The sequence below is a fragment of the Lissotriton vulgaris genome, chromosome 2_1 (assembly GCF_964263255.1).
Source record: "Lissotriton vulgaris chromosome 2_1, aLisVul1.2, whole genome shotgun sequence".
NCBI lineage: Eukaryota > Metazoa > Chordata > Amphibia > Caudata > Salamandridae > Lissotriton > Lissotriton vulgaris.
The window spans coordinates 1474785636-1474796782 of NC_141687.1; the positions used below are offsets into that span (position 1 = coordinate 1474785636).

Consider the following 11147-nt stretch of genomic DNA (forward strand, 5'->3'; position numbering starts at 1 on the left):
GGCGCAGTACATGAGAGCTAAAATGAATTACCGACGTTAAGCCGTCAATAAAGCCATTTCTGTAAATGGTGTCTCCAAAGGCTGCGGCATTATTCAGCCGGCTTTATCAGCAGCCTGGAAATTGCGAGCGGGCGCTCTCGGCGTGTAATAGGGCCCGGCTCGCCGTGATTAAGCGGCCTGCCAGCGAGTAGTGACAGTGCTTTTGACCGGGTTTTATTCGCCGTCCTGTGATGAACGCCAAGCTGATCAGGCGGAATGAAGAGTAATTAAAACCTATAAATTATCTCGCGCGGGCCTTCTCCTGCAGGCGAGATAAGGCGGCCGGCCCCCATTTAGGCGCCTGAAAGGGGCCCGGGCGCACAAAGGCGACGTGGCTAAATGGGAGATCGATAGTGTCCTAATTAGAATTTAATTAAGTACCCACAACTCGCTTTTGGGATAAAGATTTCAATTTTGCGAACTTAAATATAAATAAAAACCCTTAATCTCGCAGCGGGCCAATGATGTGATGTTATGAATGCGCCGTGAATTCTTTGAGGAGAAAGGCTTTATATTTTATGTGGCTAATCATGCCAATAATTATTTCTAGTAAAAAAAAAAGAAAAAATGTATGCATGCGGATGGCCCTGCGCACGCAAGTGTGTAAGCCTAATATATGACCCAGTAAAGAAGCGCAGTCACATTCTACATACTATTTATGTATCGTGCGCGCGCGCGCGCATTCCCGTAGAATGAATAGTAAATTAGCGCCTTGAAGCACAATACACTGTCCCATTGTTTATAGCGCCAGAGAAAAATAACCACATTGCCTTTGATCAACTTGTGTTGTTATAATATATGATGATGCTATTTGCTCATTCGGGGGGTGGGGGGTACCATATACTCACAAAATGGAGACAGATGTGTATTGCTGAAGAGGAAAAAGTAAGTATTCCAAAACGTTGTCAATCAAACCTCATTTGCTAAATTGAGTTAGTTTGCTAGACACCAGACACCTGGAAAAATATAGGCATTGACTCACATATCGGAGTCTTAATTATCTGGCAACAATGCTTGTATTAAAAAAACGGTCTCAGCTCTCTTCATACCTGTGTGACTTATTCCAGCTCTGTACAGTAAGTGGTCAGGTGATGCATTACTGAAAAACGGTGCATAAATATAAAAAAGAAAAAGGCAAGGCTGAAGTTCGTCCAATGCCTGTTTGTTAGAAAAACAAAATACAGACTTGAATTGCTTTACTGCTTGCAGTCTTGTGTTATCTTTCGACGTCATAAGAAGGTGCGTTTATAGCTTGGCCAAAGTGGCGCCTATAGCGACCTCGATTTTTATATAGCAACCAATCACATATTTATATTGTGAGCTTTGCTACATTAACGGAGCATTTAAAGTAGGCGTGCACTTCAAAATCATCGCTCACTAGAATTGCTCTGTTTTAAAATGTTTTCTGAGTCCATTTGCGCACACACACACACACACACAAACAAACATACAACCAGGCGTGCACAAAGATGAAGGAAGTGTGCAACCAGCATAATTTAACATGAAATGAACAGTAAGCCTTTGTGTGAGGTTGTGAAGTGAGAAAGAAAAATTACACTTAGATGCTGCAAACTGCGCCATCTTTTAAACACATTTCGCTCAACAAACATTAGAGATCAGCACAAAAAAAGAAAAACTCAGAAATACAAAGCATTCAGATATCAACAGAAATTATTGTAGTTTCAAATGTTACCACAATAAAGGGTAGGGTAATGCAAGTCTTCTGAGTTCCGGAGACGGAAATAGAACTTATTTCGGTGAAAGAATCTGTGTCAAGTTATAAATGCGACCTCAGGGAACACAGAACATGCTATCAGTCAGGAAGTTAGTATATATATGCATGTAACCTTTTAAAATATGGGGTTACTCGATTATGCTTACAATAAAAAAAATTGCAGGCGGTAAATGGTTTGCAACTGAGGGTCAATACAGATTATTTGCAATGAGGTATGCCCTTTCAAATCACAATTGATCGGTCATTGGTGCAGCACAAGATTTTTGAGAAGGAAAGTCTTTTTGTCGAGGACATGGATGAAAATGACCAACACACAGTTCAGATTGTTTTTCAAGCATGTGTATTTTTACATCTCTACGAAACACCACATTGTCTAACTGGTCAGTCCAAATACAGGGCAGGAACCGTTAACACTATTAGGCATCTACCCAGTCACGAGTGAGGGGTTTGATAAATACCGTGTTGGCGTGGATGCGAGAGACTGTTGAGTTGTGCATATGTGTGTGAATGGATGTATACATATGAGAGAGTATGGAGACGGCTGAGAAAGTGTGTCTGTGCGTGCGCTCTTGTTCGAGTGCACACCCTTGCGCTGCCCATGTTTGCTCTCTTTTGCATATTAGACAAACTTGCACTGGCCTAGGCAATAATACACCTGCAGTACAATCGGTAAAGCTTGAAAAACTGTATCCGTTTCATCGAAATCAGTTTGATAATTCATATTTCTCCTTTTCCTAGGTTCTAAAAATATTTCTTTCCAATATTTATTTACACACATTGTTTGATGTCAGGTTACCGCAATCAACATATTTCCATTCACTGCACTTGTTTATACACATTTTTCTGTGCACAGAGCACAAATAAGACTAACACAGGATTTAAGTGTTGCTGCATTTTTCAGAAAGGTGGCAAGAGATTTAGAAATGGGCAAGGGTCCCCGCACAGTGCAGTAATAGGGTCTTCGGGCCTGGTGGAGGAGCAGACCTCGCCCGCCAGGACCAGTCTGTTTACTGAGCAGCTCTGCCGCCTTCCATCCCACTCGAGGCGCGCAGCCAGGTCCTCCTTGTCTCTGACTTTTCATCCACGCGTCTCCTCTTCCTGGCGCACCGTCCTCGCCTTCCCATTGGGCGGCGTCACAGGTGCCCGGCCTCATTCAGCGCTCCCATTGGCCCACAGCACGTGCGCCCACACCCGCGTGCATCCGGTCTGGGAATGTATGTGTGTGTTTTTAGGGGGCGAGGAGGAGAGGAAAAGAAAGTGCGTGACAGGGGAGGGGAAGGGGGCTGAGCGAGGCGAGGACAGGGAGCGAGCTATCCGGAGACACCGAGTTGTCAGAGAGATTACAAAAAGGCCGGCAGCGCTCCCCGCGCACTCAGCCCTGGCAGGGGTATCCCGAGGATGGTGGCAGGAAGCCGGGGAAGCCCCAGATAGAGGAAATAAATAGTCGGCGCGCGAGCCTCCTGCTGGCCTGCAGTGCCAGCGTGTTCAGGACTCTCCCGCTACTTATGACTGTTTTCATTATGAGGAGTGCCCGGCAGTGACCCGTTTTGGATGTGAAGCGGCCGCTCGCGCTCAGAGGCGCCCGCCGCGCGCCCACAGCCTTTGACCATGGACGAGGCTCGAGCGCAACAGCGTCCGCGCGACGCCAGTGACGGCGAGAGGGTCACGTCGCCGCCGCCGAGCGTCCGGCGCGCGCCCTCGCCCCGCGCGGGGCTGGTGGTAGTGGTGGCCGCGCAGCAGCAGCCGCCCCACCCGGGCACCGCGCAGCACCACGCGCCAGCGCAGCCGCACCGCACCACCAACTTCTTCATCGACAACATCCTGCGACCGGACTTCGGCTGCAAGAAGGAGCCGCCTCCCGGCCACCGTAGCCTCCAGCTGCAGCCCCCCGCGCGGGGCCCCAGCACCCCGCGGCCGCCGCCAGCCCTCGAACTCTCGAACTGTGCCAGCGACAGCGGCGGCAGCAGCTGCTGCTCGTCCTCCTCGTCGGCCGCCTCTCCAGCCGGCAACCAGGCCAAGCAGCCGTCGGAGGCCCGCGACAGCCCCCCGCCCGGCTCGGCCATCCTGCTGATGGGCTCCGGCGGCGGGACCGCGGGGGCGGCCAAGTCCGACCCCCTGGTCTGGCCGGCCTGGGTCTACTGCACCCGCTACTCGGACAGGCCATCCTCGGGTAAGTGACGCTCACCTGCTCCCAGATCCTATCCAATTATGGCCCCTCAGCAGCGAGGGGCACTATTTATTAAACAGCTTCTTTTTCTTCCAGCGTCTTGTACTGCACCTTTTTATTCCCTGCAATATTTACGAGTTGTTCTTGCAATCCATACATAACACCCATATTTATTTTGCAGTCATCATGGTGATTAACATTGCGTTGAGTTTGTTTTCTAAATTGTTAAGGACAAGTCCTCGGTAAAATTTAATTAATAATTTCATGCTGAATGTACGTTTAGGAAACGAACAAGAACAAGCACTGCAGGTCAGCCCACAAAATGAAATATGCATTTTTCCGAAGTCGACAAACTTAGGAAATTGCCATAATACAGATCTAGGTTCCTTCAAGAGAAAACAAAATCTTCATGCCTTATTTTTTGTTAATGTCCCACACAATAATACTTGCTCCAATCCAAGTAAAATGTCAGCTAAAACTCTTGTTTAAAATGCATTCATATCTCCCTGCTGGGTGTTTCAACTGTCCCGAATAACTAAACCCATTCTCAGGGAAAAAACAGCCCCTATTCGCAAGACACTGCAGGAACGTATTATTGCGAGCGCCTTTGCCTCTTTTTCCGTTCCTGTCTCAAGTTGGATGGAAATTTCCTCCGCAAAAGAAAAAAAAATTGAACGCGGGCCTAATTTTCCAAACCAGAAAATTGAGAGCCATGAAACACAATAGAAGACCTTTTGTGCTTATGTTTCGCAAGAAAGGAGAAATAAAACTGTTGCTTAACTCCAACCGGCATAGTTTGTCTATAAAAAATTAATACAAGTTTAACTGTGTGTAACTGGCTCTGCCTTTCGCTTTATGACGTGTTCTGCAATTAAGAAGTTTTATTCAAAACAACTCAAATAGAATAGCGCAGTATTTGACCGTGGGACAATCCCTTGCCTTTCTCTATTGTTTACCTAGGGGTCTGCCATTGCTTGTTTCCCCGGGATTCTTATTGAAGGTGGCTAGGTGGTAGCATCAAATTCCAGGAGATGTACAGTAAATCACACTAATAAATGGTGCACATTTAATTTCCTATAACCGAATCCCGAATCTTTAGCGCATTGCTTTAAAAGGCCTTCTCTGTGTAGTTTGCAAGTCTACGTCAAAGAATAGTTGTAAGATCTGTGCCTTATTCTCAAAATTCCTGATAAAAAGAGAGTGTGTCTAGTTTTCGAAAACGAGGCCTTCTTTCTGATGACTGCGCAATATACAATTCACAAATTATGTGATTATCCGTGAACGGGTGAAATATAAAATTGGACCAGGTTGATAGCTGTACAATAAAAGTACTTTGCTCCCGTTTTCTAGGCACTATATCAATAGTCACGACTTCGGTGCATTAAACACTTCAGCTCTTTGTGCCTCTAGTAACTATAGATTGTTGGACTGTCCTCGGAAGAGAAACACTTGACAGTGTAGATGGCTTTATCCTCTTTTTCATTACACTTCTGCACAGGAATATCTTTTGGGGTATGAAATAAGTTAGCCGAAAATACACGCAGTGGAATATAAACTTCGTCGGAGAAGTGGCTAAAATGAAATCGTTTACACAAAAAGAGACAACATTGTTTTCGACTCATCCTGGGAAAAAAAACGCCCCGCTCTCGAAGACACTATAGACACTTAACATCGCAAGCACCTTTGGGACCTTTACCATTTCTGTCTGAAGGTTGGTGGATGGACATTTGTTTCCTAGAAGGAAAAAAAGTAATTCCACGGCCTAGCATTCCCAAACTTGAGAATATATGGAGCCTCGAAACTCACCCTTTTGTGTATACTTTTGAAAGAAAAGCATACAAAAACTAAAACGTAGCTGTGGTAGACTTCACTCTGAACAGCATAGTGTATCTATTTTTTTAAAAGTACGTTTATCCGTGTGTAACTGTCTTTCGCGCTATGACGATTTATTCAAAACAAGATGAATATTAATTAGCCTAGGGTAATGCTTGGTCGTGGGGAAACCGCTCCCTTTCCCCAGAGGTTCCCCAGCTCCATGGGCAGCGCCAACAGGGATGGAAGATGTACAGGAAGCCACACTAATGACTAATGCACGTTTACATTTCCTATAATAGAGCCATGAAGGTTTTGCTCGGTCCAATAAAAAGCCTTCTCTGTGTAGTTTGCAGGTCTACGTTAATGAAGAGTTGTAAGATCCGTGCCTTATTCTCAAAATACCAGATAAAAAGAGAGTTTGTCGTGTTTTTGAAAAAGAGGCCTTCTTTCTGACGGCTGCACAATATACAATTCACAAACGATGTGATTATCCGTGAACGGGTGAAACGTTAAATTGGACCAGGTTGATAGTTGCACAATAAATGTACCTTGGTTCCGTTTTCTAGGCACTATATTAATAGTCATGGGCCAACAAGTGAAGACATTAAACACGTCTTGCTGGACGGTCCTAGGGTAAACAGTTGACAGTGTAGATGGTTTAAACCTCTTTTTCATTACACACTAGGTACATGCGTGCCCTTTTCGATAGATGAAATACGTTACTCGAAAAGACGTGGGGTGGAATATAAACATCTTACATGAAGTGAATTCTTGGAGTCGTTAAAAGCGTTATCCTTTCACTTGGATATACAAATATAGTTTAATGACACATTTCAGCGAAAGTAAGCTTGTCTTCATTGAAGAAAAAATAGTTGGCTCTAGACAAATTGCTTCAGACCTGTGATCGACTGCTCTGTTTTGCCTTTTGTTTCATTGTTCCTGTTCAGATGAGTTGATTTCGTCCTAAGTGTCAGTGAGAAGCCAGTCCTGAAGGGTCTCGCCCTCCTGTCCCCTTCCCTCTCGCAGTGAAGGGCTCTGTTATCCCCTCAGTGGAAGTGATACACGTCCTGCCCTCCGACCACGACGCACAGATACCTCCGTTATTGACACTTACAGCTACTCGAAGTCAAGAAAAGCTCCTTTGATTGACTACACTGATTGATTGTCTGATTGAGCTGTCAATCTCGCGCTCCACAAAAGTCACTTTCGAGGCCTTCTGACGAGCAGCAAAATGATTTTATTAGCATTCTCATAGCCCCACTCGGTAGCCTTTCCTGCCTAGAAGCAGATGCAGGGTAGCTTTGTGCGGGGCAGCCAAACACACATACCGCGATCGGATGCAGGAAGGCCCGAGCTCCCAAAATGTCTTCCCATCCTGCGCTTTATAGGCTTAAAACGAAGCACTCAGCGCCTTGTGCCAAACTCGGAGGCAGGGCAATGTGAAATGTACAACAGCAGAAGGTGTGTGTGCACACCCAGCGCGGGCTGCAGACAGTTTGTTTCATTACCGCCACTGTAGAAATGTAGAAACTATCGGCCTAGGCTCAGCAGCGGGAGCCTCTTCCTTCCATTGGAACGGGGTGTGCTTGTGGAAGTCCTGCTCCAGACCCGTGTCTGAATATGCAACGCAGCCTTTAGTTTCACTTTCGCCTCGATCGCCTCGCTCCTATTATTCTTCACAGACTGCGCCGCTGCCTGGTGGTTAGTGGACGGCACACACGGCACAAAGTGTAGTAAGAAACTCCGCAGCCCTCTGTAAAGCTTGGAAGTGTTTCATTTAGGAGATTAGAAAGCATGACAACAAAAAGTACGATTGTGATCTATCTATCTATCTATCTATCTATCTATCTATCTATCTATCTATCTATCTATCTATCTATCTATCTATCTATCTATCTATCTATCTATCTAGCCTCTTTATTGACCACGCTTTATTTCACGCTTTAAAACGCGCCCCCTAAAATGATAAAGAAAATGAGTGTTTTCCTTTTACTGCTGCAAACCGGAGCCTTTTTTTTTCCAAATGTAGTTGAGGGCGCCAGAAATGGTCGAGTTTCGGTAATGTTTAAGTTACTTTGACAAATTGAACCTCCGAAATGCGCCTCTTCTGTTAACGATGGGCTCTGTGTTTAATGACAGGCCTCGTGTTGTCAGTAGACTGGCCTGTGGCATTAGCGCCTCGAGGTGCTGGATGTACACCGCGCACATTAATACTATAATGCACTAATGCACAGCTCTTCCAGTAACAACACCTTTCAAATGCAGCCACTGACCAGAATAGCAGCGCGGTTCACCCCCTCCTGGTATCTAGTTAGCATGTACTCAGGAAAAAAAACAGCATAACTAAAAATAATTGTTGAAAATGATAATATCGTCTGAAACAGCCAGACACCGGGCATATGAAAATGATAATATCGTCTGAAACAGCCAGACACCGGGCATATGACCTGTTCTACTGATAATCGCACTGACATGCTGAATACATTTTGAATCAGATATTTTATCAGTTCCATTTTTATATTTGTAAATATTCACTTTTAACGTTTTTACGCCAGGTCTAGGTCTATCCTACGGGTACACATGCTTTTTTAAGTGTACCAAGGCTGTGTATCCGGGCTCCAGCCATATTCTTCTGTCTCTGTTTTATTTATTGTTTTGCTTTTCAACGTTAATGTATTTTTCTCGGGCTCCTCTTGTATAATTTTAGTGAAATCGGTCAATAGCAGATATGTAACAAACCTGGGAACATAGTGTGTTTTTGCTTTTTTCAAGGACTACGTATTGAGTGTAAACACACCAACAAAATAATAAGCTTTTAATTATTCTAAGTTCCTTTCAATAGTCCGATTTATTTTTAATTGTTTAACTGAGCGAGCTATGGTAAAGTTTGGCATGTTTGTTTGTGATCTGTTACATTAATGGAAATTGAAGGAACTATTTTACAATGGATGTGTCTGAACGTCTAGGCCTCTGAGACTTTAAATTAATGCATTGGATGGTTGTAGACCGGAAGTGTTTTTGTGTGAAACTCTCCACACAGTCAGTTCAAAGGGTTGACATTTGCCATTCTTTTCTCACCGAAGGTCCACGCACCAGGAAACTCAAAAAGAAGAAGAACGAGAAAGAGGACAAGAGACCCCGGACCGCCTTCACAGCCGAGCAGCTGCAGAGACTAAAGGGGGAGTTTCAGGCCAACCGCTACATCACAGAGCAGAGGCGGCAAACCCTGGCCCAAGAACTCAACCTGAACGAGTCCCAGATCAAGATCTGGTTCCAGAACAAGCGGGCCAAGATCAAGAAGGCCACGGGCCTGAAGAACGGGCTGGCCCTGCACCTCATGGCGCAGGGCCTGTACAACCATTCCACCACCACGGTGCAGGACAAGGAGGACAGCGACTGACCCGGGGCGGGGCAGTGGACACAGACTCAGACACGCCCATGTAGCCAAACCTCATATGACCTTGTATATATTTAATTCCAGGTAAGACCGATGCCCGGCCGCCTCTATCAGCTGGGAATGTTATCTTTTTTGGATGTCGTTTCTCATGTTTTAGTATCCGTCTGGCCCGACCGAAGCTCTTTTGTGTGGATTTGCCCCTCCGACGCCAACGTGTTCGAATCTTCACCAGACTGCAATACTGAACCGTCGATCCAAGCCAAAGATTTTATTATGTTCAGAAATCTGTAGTCCAAAATAAAGTGTAGGCTATGTTCAGGATTCGGGCTAATTGTAAGTTATTGGTTTTATATATATTTAAGATTGACAAGTGTACCGCATGTACAAATACAGTTTATTTTTCAATAACCATTTCCTGACTCTGTCTGGGGGTCGGGGAGGGTGGGAGGAACTGATTTCAGAAATTCTTAGGCGTCACAGGAGGCCGCAGAACAATACTTGCTTCTCCACGGGTGACTCAACCCATCATTTTCTCCTTATCTGGTGTCGTATTTGTGTTCAGGCTGTACCTGTGTCCTCATCGGCTCTGTTGTCTTTCTATGAGTGGGTGTGCTGTGTATTTGTGAGTTGTTGTAGAGAGGCGGGGCACAGAGGGAGACAAAGAGATGGAGAAGAAGGAACGATGAAATGCTTAACGGGGTAAAAGACAGACATGGAAAGAAACGGGAGAAGCCAACGAGAAAGAGAGGAGGGAGGGGGGAAACGCGTACGACAGATGATCGCAGTGCAACAGTGCGTAGTGCTTCCACAGGGCTTCTATGCGCACCTCTCCATGAGCTGCCCCAGTACCTGACAGAGAATCCGCTTTTGTACGATCACCCCATTGGTGCTGTTCGGAGAAGAATTTTCATCTCACATGAGAGGGGTGGAGTGGTTTGGCCTAGTGAAAACGAAATGTAGGAGTCATCACTACATGAATATGTTGATTTACAAGCACACCCAAATATGCTTCAGGTGAGAGTTGCGCTGCAGGTTTTCGTTGTATTTTGATTTTCAGGAACTTGCATGCCGATAACTCCTGACCACCACTGTCTGTGGCTGCTGCGTTGCGTGTGTGTGTGTGCGCGCATGTGCTCTGTCCCGTGTGCGTATATGTGCGCATCTGCTGGATCCTTTCTGTTTGATGGTGTGTGAATGCGGGTGCCCATGTGCTGCCTGCTCTGCATGCGTGTGGGACAGGTTTGCACAAGATGAACAATCATGCAACCCCCCAAAGGGGCTTCTATTGCTGTCCGCAGCTGAGGACACAGAGATACTTTGGTGCACAGACCAACCCAGTGGTGTACTGTGTAGAGGAACCCTGTGCCCATTTTACAAGGGTTCCCGGTCTTAAAGGGACGGGGTCACAAGTTACGGAGGCCCGTTTAGCGCAGCTTTAGTGCTAACGCGAAGAGGATGCTCGTGTTCCCACAGCTGAACTGTTCCTCGCGGCCCAGGAAGTCTTTAACATGTTTGCAATTCTTGGCTTTTATAGACAGGAATGAAATACGAGATGAACAATAGCAGTGCGAGATTCAACTGTCATCAGCTGTAAAAGAAAAAAAGAAAGAAAAAAAAAAGAAACCGACCTGTAAATGCCTCTTGGAATATATAACGTTGTGGCTGGTTAATAACATGCGGCAGGTTGTGAGGAACGAGGAGATGGGGCGAGGGGTCGCTTAAAAGTATGAGAAAGAATGGAATTCGATGCAGGGTGACACGGGGGTTGAACCCTATGATGCAGGTCACCGGACCCCACATTTGTAAATGGGTGTTTGGGGCAGTGACAAGTGCCCATTATTGGTAATCATGCGGTGTATGGAACGGGCGCTCATTATTACATACCTCACCACAGACACATTACTCATCTGCCTACAACCCGGCCTCCTCCCCGGTGGAGGGGTGGGGGCAGCACTGCAGGTCCTCACAGCCCCACCGCACCCTGGCCGCTGAGG

General features: G+C 46.0%; 1 protein-coding gene across 1 annotated transcript; it reads left to right on the forward strand.

Moving 5' to 3' along the window:
- The first annotated feature begins 3051 nt into the window (after positions 1 to 3051).
- Positions 3052 to 9467, forward strand: EN1 (engrailed homeobox 1). Its single transcript, XM_086958862.1, has 2 exons — positions 3052 to 3944; positions 8840 to 9467. The coding sequence occupies exons 1-2, from the start codon at positions 3383 to 3385 to the stop codon at positions 9154 to 9156; spliced, it is 879 nt and encodes a 292-aa protein (XP_086814988.1). The 5' UTR covers positions 3052 to 3382; the 3' UTR covers positions 9157 to 9467.
- Positions 9468 to 11147: the final 1680 nt, after the last annotated feature.

What these genes read in the sequence shown, in the direction of transcription:
- EN1 (XM_086958862.1), top strand. Translation starts at nt 3,383, where the DNA reads ATGGACGAGGCTCGAGCGCAACAGCGTCCGCGCGACGCCAGTGACGGC. An exon ending in CTCGGACAGGCCATCCTCGG is followed by an intron (nt 3,945 to 8,839) that starts GTAAGTGACGCT and finishes TTCTCACCGAAG; the next exon opens with GTCCACGCACCAGGAAACTC.